At 34.4% G+C, this 18,168-nt stretch overlaps 1 protein-coding gene across 2 annotated transcripts in view; it reads right to left on the bottom strand.

Annotated features, from left to right (window-relative positions):
• Positions 1-4,945: 4,945 nt before the first annotated feature.
• LOC120345914 (uncharacterized) overlaps positions 4,946-18,168 on the bottom strand; it is a 29,916-nt gene continuing 16,693 nt past the window's right edge. For both annotated transcript variants that reach the window (XM_078115155.1, XM_078115156.1), the window contains 14 exons: positions 17,710-17,828; positions 16,816-16,946; positions 15,772-15,912; positions 15,607-15,684; positions 14,845-14,927; positions 14,200-14,271; positions 12,912-13,082; positions 11,492-11,621; positions 10,168-10,292; positions 9,127-9,289; positions 8,420-8,496; positions 7,716-7,810; positions 6,569-6,715; positions 4,946-6,470 (listed from right to left, as the gene is read on the bottom strand). In XM_078115155.1, coding sequence (XP_077971281.1) covers positions 5,726-6,470; positions 6,569-6,715; positions 7,716-7,810; positions 8,420-8,496; positions 9,127-9,289; positions 10,168-10,292; positions 11,492-11,621; positions 12,912-13,082; positions 14,200-14,271; positions 14,845-14,927; positions 15,607-15,684; positions 15,772-15,912; positions 16,816-16,946; positions 17,710-17,828 — 2,277 coding nt within the window. In that variant the 3' untranslated portion in view covers positions 4,946-5,725. The remainder of the gene's footprint in view (positions 6,471-6,568; positions 6,716-7,715; positions 7,811-8,419; positions 8,497-9,126; positions 9,290-10,167; positions 10,293-11,491; positions 11,622-12,911; positions 13,083-14,199; positions 14,272-14,844; positions 14,928-15,606; positions 15,685-15,771; positions 15,913-16,815; positions 16,947-17,709; positions 17,829-18,168) is intronic.

Raw genomic sequence — 18,168 nt, forward strand, 5'->3', positions numbered from 1 at the left:
TTGGGAACCGCTAGTCCATATGATATATATGTACGTAATCCGATACGCACAATCCCCCCCCCCCCCCCCCCCCAATTAACTGCCAGAATTATATCCGTATATATAGAATAACAAAAAATCATTCCAGTCAAACGTTATGCAGATAATGCAACGCAAGCAAGTTCTTAGTTTTCGTAATATCGACAGGCTACGCAACTTCCAAATTAATATTTTTTATGTCAATTATTCAAATGTACGCTTGCCGTACAAAATATTTACTATGAAATCCAACGGTTTAAAGATAGCATTATTGGCGCAAATTTAGTGTGAGTTGCAGAGATAATGTTGTTTTGTTTTGACCAGGAAAAGGTTCCCCAATCTAATATATAAATCTGACTTCGTGGTGTGCTGCTCATTGATTTTTGTCACTAGACTTGTCATCATGCAAAAGCTCATATGAACTCAACCCAGGTCTCTCGTTTGTAATTGCATTTCAAAAAGTGTTCACGTATACGAAATGAACGTTCGGTATCTACTTTTATGACACAAAAAGCATTTTTTAAAATCTTCAAAGATTTCAATTTTGATAAGACAGACCGCGAATTTGGATATTAACAAAGCTGAATTGACGTCATATCTCTGTATCAGATACACTTGTTTATTTTTGCTGATCATTATATCGTATAATCCCTAATTTGTCGTTTAGTAATCAGAAAACGGCATCTCTGTCTTTGACCATATATGAAGAGTCGTCTACGAATTTGTATAATATTAAAAAATAAGATTGAAGTGTTCGCAGGACTCCAGATTTGTGATATATATGTATGTGATTGCAGCGGAAGAAAACCTAGCAAAGTTTCTATAGGCTTAATAAATTAGTGTTATTGACTTATCGCATTTCAAAATCCAGTCATTTATGATCAACTTAAATACTGAATTAGAATTATTTAGGATAAAACAGGAAACAAGTTCTTGCATTTATATGAATTTCATCTTTTGACAAGATTGTGCATCCAACGGCTTGCTACCATGATTTACAATTAGATACGCTTGTATCGCATTTCTGTCATACTAAACGTCAAAAGTACAGTTATTGTTTCAAAAATGTTTTCTGGAGACGGAGAGGAAGAGAACAAAACCTCAAGAAATTATACTAAAATTAATTGCTACAATTCATCATTAGTTTTTTCCGGTAGAAAACGACCGATCAGTTGTGGTGGATACCACGATTGGGAGACTGAATACCTATATCTTCACATATTGCGTCCAATAGTTACGGCGTTTTCGCTGTATTTGGCAGTGACTCAAATAATATATTGCATAAGAGAAAGGAGAAAGGACCTTGAGCGAAAGCGACGATTACCGGGAAGAGGTCATTATGGAGTACGACTGAAGCTGGCAATGAACTCGATCATATGCACATGCTGTGTATTAACTACGATACGAGGTGCATTAGCGGTTCAGTATCCAATACACGAACAGCAAAAATGCAATGCCATAACTCAATCCGTCTTTTTCGTGTATAACGTGTCAATGTTTATGATTTACGCTATCCTGTGGCTACGACAGCTTTCGTTTTACTCAAATCCTTCTTTAAGAAAATTGGAATCTAGATTTACAAGAATCATAAGTTACGGGATTCTATTCTTAATGGTGGCTTCTAGTCTTGGAATTATATTAAGTGCTCTAGTGGGGCATTCCTATCATGAATCCAGGTATGGCTGTGTCTCAGTCCCCCCACTCTATCCGTATGAATATGGTTTGGTAGTTCTTACTACTGTACTATACCAGGGAAGCCTATTAGGTCTTTTTCTGTATCCCCTTATAAAACACAATAGCAAAGTAGGAACCAATTACCTGCGCGGGTTAATTAAACGAGTCGCTATAGTTACTGCAATATGCGTATCTTCGGATGCGTTTTGCGCACTTTATTCATTCCTTGATCCGAGAAGAGAAATCGAATTATTTTTCTTTCTATATTTTGTGAACTTGAATGCCAATATTTTTTGCATTATTTGTTCCTTTAGGGACTGGAAGAAAAGACTATTGCCTTTTATATATGGGAAAAGGGCGATTTCGAAACAATCTGTTAAAAATATTCAGATATCAATTGTTCCGAAGCCAGATAGATATACAAGTAGCTTTTAAATGCAAACACGCTGATGCTACAATACATCTAAAACTTGTCTATTGAAAATCACCGAAAATGAAGTTATGTTACACTAATTTGTGAAAACTTTATGCCAAATTTATATTCGAGACTTTCAAATACACAAGTGAGACGCATGGATGGAGTATATGAAATTCTGCTAAGTAGTATTTTGTAAAAAATCGTATTCCCATTAAGAAAACCAGATAAAAACAAGTATATACCTAGAAAAAAAATAAGCTCGTAATTTGGATTCAACTATCGTTCCACTTCTAAAGCCGCCAAGAAAGAAATTGCTATCTATGATATCCTCTATTAAATTTTATTTATTTGTATTTTGTATTACCGTTGATTGACTCTCATTTTTCGTTTTGATATTATATTAAGCAGGAATATTTTAATATTCTTTCCGTGCTTGACCAAATTTTGCATTTCAGTAAACCAATTTCGTACTTTGCTATTATAATTTACTGTTGAATGTGATTATTTTAGCTAAAAGTATAATATATATAATAGGAGTAGGAGATATTAGGAGAAATTCACATAACGAAATCGCTCGAAGACCAATCACTCCAATAACGTTTTTAAAAAGTTCAAGCTTGCAGATTAAAACGGAAGTATTGGAGCTTAATTTTCGAAATGGATGTTTTTGTCGGAGACGAATTCAGGTGGATAAACAAAACAAAAATACCATGCACAACGGAAAATACTGATTTGCTGATCTACAGATGGCAAGTTGAATATCTTACATTACGCATTCTGCGGTCGATATTGACTTTGTTATCTGCATTCCTTTTTGTTTCTCAAGCAACTTATTGTGTATTACAAACTAGAAAAGATGTTAGAAATACAAGGCGAAGTCGACAGCAAGAAGTGGGTGGACGTCTCAAGCTTATGATTAATGTTCTGATGTCAACTTCATGTCTACTAATTGCCATCAGAGGCGGAGTATCAATTCAATCGCCATTGCAGACAGACTGGGAGTGCGATGCATCATCAAAGGCCATCCTCGTTTTGTCTACATTTGCGCTCTTATTTATTTACGTCGTTTTGTGGCTAAGACAACTTTCCTTTTACGCCAATCCATCGCTAATTTATCTCTCTTCGCGTGCAACACGTTTAACAAGTAGATGTTTCATATTTTGTTTAATGACAAGTTGTGCTGCTGCAATTACAGTCAGTTTCACAAAGCATCCGTACACAAGAGGACCGAATGGTTGTGTTTCAACACCTCCGCTGGCACCATATGAGTATGGCTTAATGATCATTACTACTTTACTTTACCAAGGCAGTCTGGTTGGATTATTCATTTATCCATTAGTGAAGCATACAAGGAGTTCAAGCGGAAGGCGAATTCGGAGTCTGATAAAACGCGTTGCCGCGGCTTCTGCTACTTGTATTGGGACTGATTTGTTTTGTACTATTTTTTCTTTTATGTTACCTAGATTAGAAATTGAATTATTCTTTTTTCTATATTTTCTTAATCTAATATTTAACATGCTCTGTGTTATATGCTCGTTTGTTGACTGGCAAACAAGATTGTTTCCGTTTTCAATCTTTTGCGAAAGATCCGCTGTGACACAAAGGGTCGAAATCTCCGTCATTTATATACCTAGTAGGCACCATGGTGAATCGAGCAACCCATCCGACAACTCACCTCAGCGCATGGATTTCAAGATTGAGTGCGACTCGGAAAAGCGGAGCCCAAGCTGAACTATATTTTGTAACAGTTGTCTATAGTTGTATATAATCTTCCGGGGCATACGGAAATTATCATCATGGCATGGTTAAACTATGATTTATGGCATTCACATTATCTTTTGCTCAGAGTATTATTTATATTGTCTGAAATAAATAAATATACCAACAAGCTATTTCGTAATCATTGATTGGGATTGATTTTGAGGGAAGCCAGGCCTACAGAAGGACAGATAATTTTTATCAAGATTTAATTCCATTCTTCCATATGGTCGCCCTATGGATAATCCATCTTATCGACTTTCCTCTCCAACGTCGAGTCGAGTTGACATCTCATTCATCGGACCTGGATCCCTTCAGATTTTTATATGTGTGGTATTTCAAGGACAATGTTTATGAAAACAATCCTCAAACAATTGGTGAATTAAAGTCTGCAATTGCAGCAACAATCAGAGAAATCCCCATAGGTAGGGGTCTGTTTTCTAAAAAAAGGACACAAGTACTTGTTTCAAATCAATTTTTTTCTGTATTTTTCTTTTGAAATACCCCTTGCAACGCCGTGAAACTACGTCAAAACGTTGCGTTCTGGCAGCTACACACGCTGCCGAAATAATAATTTTAAAAATGTGAGTAAAAATTCTTGCTTTGACTTTCACCGGCCGATAAGACGACTTAATCATATCATTAACAATAGTGAACCATGGCCTCTTGTCCAGTTACCAGTCCATATCAGGTATGGGACTAGTTCGCCAGTTATTTGTTTTTCAGGTGCGTTGATTTGATGATACAAGAGGCCGTAACCGACCAGCGCTTACGTGAACCCTCCGCGACTCCAGAAAATCTAGACAAGCGGCCAACATAGGCAGGGGCCAGGGCTGGGGAGCTGTGATTTTTTGGGAGAGCCGGTGTTGGAACTAAGCTTACCATATTGGATGTAGATACCAGAAATTTAAGTGGCCAGCTATTATGCTTCTTGCGGTACCTAAATTTACAGCATCTCAAGGCGAATCCTTTGTTTATATACATACTTTTAGAAATTGGAAATTGTCCCACTTGTGTCGATCCATAGTGCAATACAGAGCCTGTGCTGAAATGATAAGCAATAATCAAATCCACTCATATAATGAATATATGTATTTTTTGTACTAAAATATATTAAAATGTGTAAAAATAGCATAATACAAGTTATATGAAAATGTTGGGTAAAGCCCAAAATAATACACCTCTTCAAACCTATGTTAAACAAATACAATATATATCACGCTATCGAGAGGCCACGCTCAAAACACAGGAATGGTGCCAACAGTCGCATCATACTATACAGAAATAGCAGCTAAAACACAAATACGACATAATATACCCAAACAAATATATGACCTATGGTAAAACTATACAAATATACAAGATAGAGAATTTTGTGCCAATGGATGTAATATTTTTATCAGCAGTCAAATTTCAAACGAGGATAGTGAGCAAAATATGTGTAACATCGGCCCATACAAAAAGAGTGAAGAAATCATATAAATACATAACATTTTGTATGTCAAAGACCCTTTATTCAGTAAAAGATATATCGTTTACAAAATGCCAGCAACAAAATAAAATGTGGGACTGTACCATGGATCACACAATAAGATTGGCACATGTTGAAAATGCAGTGCAAAACACAGTGGATATATAACAACTAAATACATAGTAATCTGATTATGGAAGACAATATTTAATTGCCTGGTAACTTTCATCTAATATATAGATTTGATTCTTGAAACTCTTGTAAGATCTTGAAAATCTGCTGTTAAAAACCAAACAACCAACATTGCCGTAATTCAGAAACCTAATAATTGGCAACCAATGGTAACATACGCATTTGACCACGTTTGAATTACCATGAGCACTATTTTAGTGAGGCATATCGAATGCAGGGTTGACTGATCCTGAATATGAAGCTTTTCCACTCTTGGAACTACTCAAGGTGACCATCGGTATTGTGTCTTCCTTGGGAGGTTTTCCTATTTTGGGTAGAGCTCTCGCTTTTCTGACAACAGAACCAGCAGGTGGGGGAGAAGTTAAGGGGTCTTCGTCATTTTCAACTGGATTCCGGGGCTTTTTCACAGCAGTACTATGAATTGGAGGTCTGAATCCACTTGGGGTATCTAGAGGTTTGGATTTTGGAGTAGAGAGACCTGGACCACTAAGCACAGATTGCGAAAATGCAGATTCACTGTTGTTTTTGTTCATTAATGCTTGGACGGATTTTAGTATGCCAAAAGTTGAGCGAATAGATGTTTCTGGTTTTGCATCAGGAATTTCATTAGGTTTCGGCTTTGGTGTTGCTTTTATATCAGAATTTTCATTTAAACTTGTTTCTTCATAATTAGGTTTCGGCTTTGGTGTTGCAGTTTTCGGCTTCGTTGATGATTTTGCACTTGTTTTAGGTTTTTTAGATTGCCGTGGGGTAACAGAAGGAGAAGGCATTTTTGAAGTACTAGGAGATTCTGGAGATTCAGATTTTTGGATAGCTGATTGAATCGAGTCAAGTAATTTCTGTTTTGCTTTGGAATTTTTGGATTTCTTGTCATCAGCAAAGGACACTTCTTTTATGTTTACATGTTCAGAAGAAGGATCTCGATCCGCAACTCTATCCCTATAATTTGAATCATGATGAAAATATTATAATCAGAAACATAAAAAGATCATCATTGAAATAAAAATTCAGAAGTATTTCCAGTACAAATACATTACCTTGGAGAATTCTTTTGCAAAATAGACTTTGGAAAAGTCTGTTCAGGAGTTTTAGCATTCTTATCAAGTACTGTCATTGGACTTGGCGTATTTCTACTTTTTTCTAGAGTATCCCTCAGTTTTGCTTCTCTTCTTCTCTGCCTTGAACTTATATAAAAAAAAAACAGTATAAAAAATGAACGAGAATATCGGTCAGAGACCGAAGACTTATCGATCGGAAGTTAGGGGATCCCCCAAAACAGCGCTCTTACTCCATAGTGACACCTTGTGTCCCATCACTAATTAATTAATAACTCGCTAATTATACGACATAATTCGCCCAAAATCAATAGGCTTCTGGTCCGAGATGAGATGAATGCACATGCAAAATCTGGAGCAGATTCAATCTCGCTTTCGTGAGATATTGCGTGCGTCTAACAGACAAACAAACAGACATACAAATACCTATCAACATACTTACCGATTAAAATCGATAAGTAATTACAGGATTGATAATAGAATAATTTGAAACAAAAAATAGAGAGGATCAGAGAGAAAATTAGAAATAGAGGGAAAAATAACTAGACAAAGATCCTAATTCTATAGAATATAATTTTATATTATTTAAGATTTCAGCAATGGCAATAGTTAAACATGCCGGTAACAGGTATTTCATAGTACATGAACAGTTCATATGTAATATCTGAGTAACTAGCCACATCCTTGATTCGGCTTGATGAATCACGTTCCATCCAATAAAAAAGAATTCACAGAAACAGGAATTCGGTTATTGAGAATGAATAATAATAAGCATATTTTATATAATATAAATCTCAGATTTCATTTCAATTAAATGTTTCCACCATACATTCAGTGGTGGGATTCAGCCGGTTCGCACCGGTTCTATAGAACCATCGCACAGAATTTTATGAAATCAGCGAACCGGTTAGCATTACTGATTACTGTCAATGACTTTTTGTAACAGAACCGGATGAAAATTATGACTTTTGTTATGGAACCGGCTGAAAAAAAATTGAATCCCACCACTGCATACATCATGATACCTAATTTATCAGAAAATAAAATAGAAACAGAATGTAAAAACTTATTCAAATTTTGGCCTCATTGGCATATCCGACATGATAATATGATAAAATTTGTTCCTTACCTAATACTTGCATTACTCATTCTCTCGTCGTCACCTTCTGATTCACTTTGAGAATAAAAGTTAAGTCTTCCTCCAGGCATTTTCAAAGCATAAACCTGTTAATTGAATTAATTTCACTTGTAAAATATCACCTTCAACAATAAACAAAACAATATGATTTTCTGGAAAAGGGAGGATTCAGTCAGGTATATAAGCCTTCAGCATATCATATCATTCAAGAAAAATTACAAAATCAACTCTGGTCATTTGATACATTCTTCTCATGTATCTACAGAAATTTAAACACGGTTATCTGTAATTTTGGTTAAAAATGGCACTCCAGAAGTGTGTGTACTAATATGGAGCTTTACATCAAGTTGTGTAAAAGGACCGAAACCTTATGTCATATATCATGAAATCCAACAGCCACATCATACCATACAGAAATAGCAGCTAAAACACAAATATGACATATAATATACACAAACAAAAATATGACCTATGGTAATACTATACATACACAGACAGTCTCGAACTTATAATAGAACTAAAATAAGGAAAATCGGAATAAAATTATGGCCTAACCCTTATCTGGTACACACACTATGGGATTGTCCATTATTGTGAAAAGAAGCTATGTGACAAAGAAATTCTCAATGCTTTTTCCATACTCGATGATCTTATTTTTAGCATGACTGATGAACATAAAAAATTTGAAGTCAGACCTTCTTTTCTTTAGGTATTTCGGGTACTCCGAAAACTGATGTTTCTGCGTCAGATTGTTTGATTTCAGCTGTAGAAACTGTAATAGGAATTGGTTTGTAAGAAAAGATTGGTTGAATGCGGTAAGTGAAAATGTTTGGATGTTTTATACAGTGTTCTTCACCTTCACTCCAAATAAGGTACTTTACATAAAGCCATTCAGCTACTATGTTTTCGGGAAGAAAACGCTCAAGAGGCTCATTAGTGTGGCACAATGCATTAGCAATACGCTCGCCACCTCTGATTACCTGACGTGAGTTCGCAGGTTAAAATCTTGTGGGGGTAATTATGTGCGAGAGGATTGCTGGACTCCTCGCCCCCGTAGGGTGGTTTACATAGGTTTAACCGCTGGTTGGCTACGGTTTTCCCCACCATCAAGTCCATGGATCTGAAACAAATAACTGGTTAATTAATCTCATACTCGACATGGAATGGTACCGAATGAGCGGTTGTGGTTCGCCATATGATTAAACGTAATATGTAAATCCTATACCTAAAATATAGCCTACTTAATTTTTACATCCTAGGTGAAGCGGAGGGCATAGGTTTTGTACCCAAATCTGTACCATTCATATTCAACACATTCTATAATGATTTAGAAATAGTAAAGAGTTCATAATACGGAATATTTGTTAAAAATTGACTGATAAAAGCACACAATATAATCTACCTTGTTCTTCAACATAATTGCTAGGAAAATATCCTTGTTTTCCGTCATCTTTTTCACCAAACCACCAGTTAGCACTATCTTTATATAAAACTCGAATAACATCGCCTCGTACGACTGTCAATTCGTCAGAACGATTAGCTTGGTAATCAAATAAGACCACAACCTGGATGGAATAGAAGGATATTGAAATTGGTGACCGTACATTTGAACCCACGTACATTTGAACCCATGCGTATATCCACGGGTTCAATCTATATGCGGGTGCTAAAACCCATGGGTTAGGGTTAGTATGGGTTTAACTATCCGTGAACCCCAAAAAAATCCATAGGTGCAATAGCATACAGGTGCAATTGTCATGGGTTCAAATGTACGTGGGTTCAAATGTAATGGAACCATTGAAATTATATATTATTATTTGCACGCTTGATCAATGACTTGGGTTTACAACCTCAGATGGCCATGTGCAATAAGATTGCCGAACACTTTTGAAGAGATGTTTTTAGTGCCTTCGCTCTGAATAAGGCTATAAACAGGAATACATAGATAAAAAGGAAACAAGTATCGTTTTCAAAAGACTGAATTTTTCAAATTTGGCATTGTCCATCTAGATGAAGTGACATACATGAGGTTTAAACAGAATATCCTTAATCAGTGGCACAAAGATAGTTGAATAATCATGCTAACCACTAAACCATCCTCTCTTGTGACAAGGTAGGATTAATAACCAGTCTATTATGGTGTCATTGACCAATCAAGACCATGCATCTGGATTGGTCAATTCCTAAAACAGAACTAGACAGATGGCAAAACAAGATGGCAATGAACTTATGATACTATATGATAAATTATTGTACTGCTTTTCAGCAAAATGAATAGTAATCCTATTTTATATTATAGGGGTGGATGTCATATTTACTAATGCAGATAAACTTACCTAACATACATTTTTGCTCCGAAAAAAAGTTAACATAACAACCTTTTTTCATGCAGTTTATAGAGTTGTACACAAACGATACTCTGTTATTGCATATTATAACTTACCACAGATTGAGGTTTAGCTCCAGATGTTGAAGTTATGTTGAGTTTTTGTTTTCCATCCTTGCCCATTGAAAATGAAACGTCAGGTGGAATACCTACAGGTTGCATCCGATATGGACTTCCACCAACTAAAAATAAAATTTAGAAGCATTAAAATAATTGTTCAATTTTGAAAAAATGAGATAATAAAATATTATTATCTAAATTCTGTTAAAGCATAGACTATACCAGAGTAGTAGTTATGCACAATAATGTGCTGCATTATTGAACCAATAAGGATCACCCACTAGTTTAACAGAAATCTGAATCTATACATATGCATAGTATACTCTATTTCTCAATTCTAGGTGGATAAGATAGGATAGCCATATTTATCCTGGAAAGTTGATAATATAGCATAATCATATGGGAAAACATGGCTTCTCGTCTAGTTACCAGTCCATGTCTGTTATAGGAATAGTTACCGAGTTATTTGTTTGGACTTGATGGTGGAGGAAGACTAAACCAAACAATCTACATGGGCAGGGAGTACAGCAATCCTCTCGCGCATAATTATCCCACACAGAATTCCAAAGAGGCGAGTGTATTCCTAACGCTAAGAACAATGGGCCAATTGCTGAACAGTTGTTGATGTGGTATGAGATTGCGCAGAAAATTATTTTGTATGAACCAGGTTTCAATCCCCAGAGATCTCTAACTGGCTAACTAACATGGCTAGCCTGTACTACGACAGAGGTCGGCCAAATGTATTGCTTATTCATTTAATTAAATATATCGTATTCTACGGACCATAAGGCACACTGGTATGAGATTGCGCAGAAAATTGTTTTGTATGAACCAGGTTTCAATCCCCAGAGATCTCTAACTGGCTAACTAACATGGCTAGCCTGTACTACGACAGAGGTCGGCCAAATGTATCGCTTATTCATTTAATTAAATATATCGTATTCTACGGACCATAAGGCGCACTGTCAATGAATTGCTCAGATTGGGTTTTTATTCAAACATGAAACCAAATTGAAAAATGCACGATTTTTGAGAAGTTGGAAGCAGCGGTTTGTTTGAGAAAAAATAGTACTGGTACTGGTTCTGCTTTTAAGTGTAGGCAGTAAATCACTACCTGATCCATACATTAGTTAATTCGACTTATAAGGCACACGATCAAATTTTAAGAAAAAAATAGGATTTAAAGTGCGCCATAAATGATCCCTTATATACGGTAGTCCAAATATTTTTCTGTCTAAACAGTTCTCATGAATATCATCCGAATGCAAGAGAATTATTGGCCAAGCTTTATATCAAAATACCAAATACAAAGTTATTTTACCAGGTGATACACCAGGCTTCCACATCCCTGATTGGTCTTGCCTACCAGTTCTTGCATACTGTTGTGCCATTGCTCGTACTTCTGGACTTGCGTGTGGTGACATGTAAGATGGTGCAAGCAGACTTCCAGCCTTGAAATAAAAAAATATTTACATTAGGCAGTGAAGACAATCATGAGCAATAAAAGTTAATTTAAAGAATAGAAAATTATTTATAGGACAAAGTTGACATTGTAAACTTTGGCAAGCCTGCCTTCTTTAGTTTTAGCTGCAAAATGTGAACTCTGATTCTCGACATTGTAAATTTTCAAATCAGTTAGCGAAATTGAAAAAGAAACTCTAAGAAATTTGACGTTCTTGAAATGCTATGAGTCATACATAACACATTTTCAATATATGCAATGTTGCAAAGTGCGATTTTGACTGCAATTAGTAAAGTAAGAAAATCTGATCAATTCTGTTCAATTCAAAATAAAAAAACTAATCTGACAATCCTTTTTCTAACCAGGATTAACATATTGTTATTGTAAGTGGCAAGTGGTTAATCATATTTAGAATCAATAACTTTTATTGATTTTCATTCCTGATATTAATTTGTCATTGCATTTTAATATATATACTTACAAGTTTGATACATTTCACAATCGCAATCGTGTTAATCTCTTTCTTAAAGTATTATGTTTAAAGATATTTACGAACTCTAGAAACAGTATGTTGCATTGACAATAGCTAAGTATCTTTCATGAAGGTAGGTAAAATGCGCTCATTTTGTTGACTACTGAAAGAGCATCAATTCAAGAAATATGAGAAATATCCAAAACTAGAATTTATCTGTAATTTTACCCTTGATCTCAGTCTTGATCGCTTTAATTAAAAAATGAGATTACCGCTCTTGTAAGAAAAATGTTACTAGCAATGCACATTGAATATAAAATGGACAAATATCAATAAGATGGCCAAATACTAACGCAAGCCACAGTCTCTCATATAATTACCAGTCCAATATTAGGTATAAAATTAGGTAACCAATTTTTATGGAATTGGATACTAGAGGAAGTCAAAACGGCAACTCTGTAGTCACAAAGAAAACACCTATGCCCTTACATAATATTCTTAGCAAGATTTGAACCATGACAAAATTGGCAACAATCACAAAAAATTGGCTTCTCAATACAGAGGGTTACCAGACTGGGGTACATTTTGACTTTTCTAGCAACTCTGTAGAAAGTCACATTTCCACCTCAGTAGAAACTTTAAATTCAACTACAGTAACTACAGAGTCTACATTTCGCAGTTCACATGACTTATTTTATCCAATCACAGCATGTGAGTCAATTTTGAAGATACACAAGCGATCTAGAAATCGGTTGAAGGTTACCTATCAACATTGGGTCTGGGAAACCCTGTTCTAAAAATACTTACAGCAGTTGAATCAAAAGTTGATCCCCAAGTTGACATTAAAGGTCCAGGACTTGTGGTTGGTCTTCCAAATGGGGATGTAGAACGTGGTGATTTCCTTGGTGTGATTACTTGAGCATCCTGGCCTCTGGGAATGGGTGGCAAAAGATGAGAACCTACTGGCATTGTATCTGTCTGTAATAAACAAAAATCAAATTTATTCACCGAATTTTCAAATCGTAACAATTATTTTCCAATTAAAGGATGTTTTACCTAAAATTAAAAAAATTCATCTTTATAAATATGTCTTTGTTATGATTGCAAAGGTTTTTTCAAAACGGATATCAAAACAAAAAAAGTAGATAAATTGGTGTGCTTTTGGGCAATGCTTATTTTGTAAAATACACTTTTTGCGTGGCATTTAATAGAACATAATACCTGAATAAGAACTTTTGAACTAAAAAAGGTAAAACTGTGTCTGTAATTAAGTGGTGTGACTTCAGATTTCTACGTAAATAATAAAATACCATAAAAGAAAAAGAATAATAATGAGTTAGTAAATGAAAATTCATTATCATAAAATTTATATATAATGAAACTAACAAAAAAATAATTTAGCTTTTTCACTAATGAAACAGATAACTATATTTAAAAGAAGTTTATTAATTAAAAAGCATTCATGAAATTTGAAAAAAATGATGATTTGCAAAAGTTATGATTTCTACAGTGAATATAATAATTGTAAGCTATAATTATGATGATGTGGAATATTTGATTTGAAATCTCATGCATATTACAGATGAAGACTGGTGAAGCCTACTACAACTGATACTTGGGAGTAAAAACGTGCAATATTTTTCATTATTATGGATTGGATAAGTGAACACTATATACATATTCTTTGGAAAATCCTGGGCTTCTCCTACTACCCCTTGATCTGCCGCTTGAAATTTGAAAGTTTGGCTTAATCATCAATTTTCGACTTTATCAAAGTTGATAAACACATCCCTGAGCTGACCCAAACACAAAATTAAATACTAAATCGAGTATTGAGTCCTGTTACTTGCACACCCATACAATATTTGTTGCTGATTAGATATTTTATATATATGCCCCTTTTATATGATTTGATGTACCATCAGGCAGGATGTAAGACAACCATCGAATGGGTCTCTCGATTTTAAGCTAATAATCTATTTACTAAAAAATCAGGAAACTACTTGTACATTGAATACAAGACAAATTATTTCAAAGTAAAAGAAAGCATGCATGAATTACTGCGATATGATGTAAATCTATACTTATATCAAACCTGATCAGTGGTTGAAAATAATTCATTATGTATGTAATTGGGATGATCTTGCACATCTTCATACTGTTTGTTCTTTGAAATATTTGATAATATGATGAAAAACTTTTTGGTCATTTACAACAAAAATTCCAGTGACGTACCACGAAAAGTTTTATATATCTTACTATATGAATAATAACTTAAACAAAACTTTCAAATGAAATACGAATTGATGAGGAAAATCGTAAAAAAATTAAAATTTATATAATATCTGTAATTGTGATCAATTTAGTAAATGGATAATGAATTTCATGATTAGGTTCAATATCAGACAACACACATATAGAATTCCTAATTGCTCTAATATGATGATACCCTAAAAACACAACAAATTGTATTTATTTTTTGATATTGCACTTTTGCTCTGAACAAGGCCCTGTATGACGGCGATATCTAACGATATGTAAAGGGCTATTATTTTGTGAAAGACCAAAGTCTAGTTGAATGACTTGAAACTAGGAACATCATTTCTGATATTATGAAATTGACTGGTGAAAGATGACAAATTTTCACTACTGATGAATGAAATATGATAGATTGTTCATTAATGATTGCAATAATGCTGAATACATGACATATTGAAACAATAAAATAAAGAAATCATACCAGAACGGAATCCAGTTGATGTTTAATTCTTTCTATCTTCACTGCAGCTTTTGACGCTTCAATTTGAGCATTGATGCTTGGTGCTGTAAAATACGTCTATAAGTTTAGGATTTATTGAAAGGATGGTAATGTAATTTTTTGCCAAAGCAGACTGAATGGATGTTTCCCCGACTCTTGACCCCAGAGAAATTCTTCCTATACTTTACTATAGCAAAATTTTTGATACTTATTTTGAAAGTGTTTAGAAGAATTGGCGTTTACGTTAGCATCCATGCTTGAATATCGTAGACTTATTGCCGATTTGACATTGTTACGGCAGTAAAAAGGGAAATTGAAGCTCAGGGGAAACATCCATAGCGATAAGATTCGAACTAGGACATAAGAATTTTCTAGTCAAACACCTTACCACCAACATTTACCGTAGATTGAAATATCTTTACTAGATAATAGTTTAAAGATGACATTCCTGGAATTCCTCTTTTAAGTACCATATTTCCTTTGACTACGTGTGCATGTAGATCATTTTGCTAAATTTTAGCTAATGTTATTCTTGTTTGTTTTTTTTTAGCAAACTTGGTGTTCTTAGAACTCAAAGTACCGGTACAGATGTGCGGCGTTCGAGCCTATATATTTGAGCATTGTTAACCAGTTATTTTTAATCGGTTAGATATAACGAAGTTCCGTAATGATCATCTATCAGACAAACTATGTTTGATCCTGTCAGTGCTTTTAAATATATAGGTTTGAGGCAAAACAGCATACCTGGCTCTTCTGCTCTTCCAAGCTTTGTTTTAGAATCTACAAAATCATCAACTCTAAATCCAGCTTCCATAGTTGCAACTGTTTAAATAGAATTTTAAATTCCCATTGAAACTTAGTAGAGAAAAATGTGAAAAAAAAAAATGAATTGACTTTGACTTCACTCACCTGCACTATTGAACTTATATAGTAGGATGGATTGATTAGGAGCATAAGAACAAAATGCAACCATGTGATCATGTGGATGATATATTACTGAATGTACTGCATTTGTATATCCAAGTTCATTGTAAATTGCAACTTGGTCTCCTGGTAAAAAGAAACATAATAATTCAAAATTTCATATTACGATGAATTTATTTTCTACAAATTACCATCAAAATTCCAATTAAAAAAAAAAATTCAGTTTAATGCAATTCTATTAAAACAATGAAAGGACTTTTAGTCGATGCCCGCATACAAGGACTATTCAAAATTGGTTTCGTTTAAAAAGTTATTTTATGTCAAGTATATATTCTGCTGATCCTCTAAACCAGGGATTCCCAAGCTTTCTTCAGGACGACCCCAAAGACAACTTTCAAGTGTCCAGTGCAACCCCAGGTCAATATATATTTTTTTTTGGAACTTTAGAGCTTCTTTCACTGGACTTCTGAGTTTGGTCATGTGGTGGCATTAGATAGAATAAACTAAAGCCAAACAGGGGTGTCACAATAACCACCTACATTTTCTTTAGCATAAGCATAAGGCAATGCCTATGGGCCTGTTTTACAGTAAGCCATGGTACAAACCGCTAAATTTAACATAGTTTGTCAAATCTTAGATGTTTTGTACATCAATCTTCTACCATACTTCAGCGACCCCACCGACCCCAAGACCTGTTTACGACCCTACCTACTTATCACTTCGACCCAATTTGGGGTCGTGACCCCTGGTTTGGGAACCCCTGCTCTAAACAGTAATATCTGCAATATTCGACTCTCAAGAATAAATAGATTTTTCCAATTTTCTGGCTTGTTGAAACCAATTTTACTGATCAAGATATAAAGAAAGCTTACAATAATTTCCATACAGCAATTACCATAATGATTCTGACGTTGAGAAATGGGAAATTTTTTTAAAGCTGTACTGATGTGTAAAAAGATATACGACAAAGATTCGATTTTCCTAAATAGTCAAAAAACAAACAATATTAAATAATAATATATCCTATACCTGTTTCAACATTCCACACATAAACACAACCATCTTCACTTCCAGAAAATATAAAGCTACCACACGGAGTAACTGATGACCGAAGTAATTGCCGATGATTTAGTAAACCAACAAATTTCTTTATAGAATGTCTAAAACCATATAAACAAGAGACTTAATCCTCATTAGAAAATAAAATAATTAGGCATTCCAAGTTGATGTCTTTTTATTCAAGAAGAATAAGAATTTCCAAAAGCACCAAATGCAGTAGTCTACAAGACAGCAGTGTAATAATGACTCGCTTGTCAGATCGTCATTTGAACGACATACTGCAGATATCAATATCAAAGTTGACAGTTTAGTTTTCACACAGAAACAACATCAACTTTCACGTTGGTGATAAGTAAATAAAAACCATGTATTGTGGTTGATAATAAATGAGAAACGGCATAACATAAACGTCTCATGGTGACAAGCTTTTAACACAGGAATAGAAGACGAATGTTTGCCAAATTTGAATTTAATGTGGCTATTGTTTGTAGGCGGAAATGAATAGGGCCCGCACGCTACAGGAAATGTTCATATATTTGGCACACTTATACATAAAGTTTGTTGACCATTGCTTTCCTTTGCATTATATAGCAACTACTACATCAGGTCTACTACATAAAGAGCCTTGAAGATGGTCATGTCGTTTAATATTGACCTTGTCATCCATTCAATCTCAGCCAGTCAAGATATCACTAAATATTTTTGCATGCGATTATAACTTTTTCTAATTCTACTTTTCAAGATTTCCATGTAGTTTATTTTCATCCTTCTGTGTAAAGGCATTTAATCTCAAAGGAAGAAAGTTTTATAAAGAAAATATGTTTTTTTTCACTCATGGTAGCAGTTTTAGTCGATGTTACTTACATTCTTGCATCCAGTATTCTAACAGTTGAATCTCTACAATGAATCAGTATCTTGTTGTTATGAGGGTGAAGTCGTAAGCTGTTGATACAGATCCCTGCCAAATCACGATCTTCAATTTTCTGGCAGAAATATTGATATTTCAACAAAAAAAATTTTCACAAAATTTTTGACACAAAGTGTTCAAATATAAATTGTTTTGAAAAATTGTCGTTGTTGTTGTTAAGGAATTGCTTTTCATCACAGCTAATAATGTCCAATTTTTGGAACTTTGAAATGGAAAAAAATTGCTAGGAGGCTATAATTTTTATTTCTGAGTGAGTGAGACCCGCTACTTCACCCGTAGTTATGCGTTATACTACAACGTTATGCTGTTTCATTTTAATTCAAGGGAACATTTTTTATGACATATGGGAACATTGTATATAACCTTCAACCTCCATATATTTGACAATTGCTCAT

This window comes from Styela clava, chromosome 8 (genome assembly GCF_964204865.1).
Source record: "Styela clava chromosome 8, kaStyClav1.hap1.2, whole genome shotgun sequence".
Classification (NCBI taxonomy): Eukaryota; Metazoa; Chordata; class Ascidiacea; order Stolidobranchia; family Styelidae; genus Styela; species Styela clava.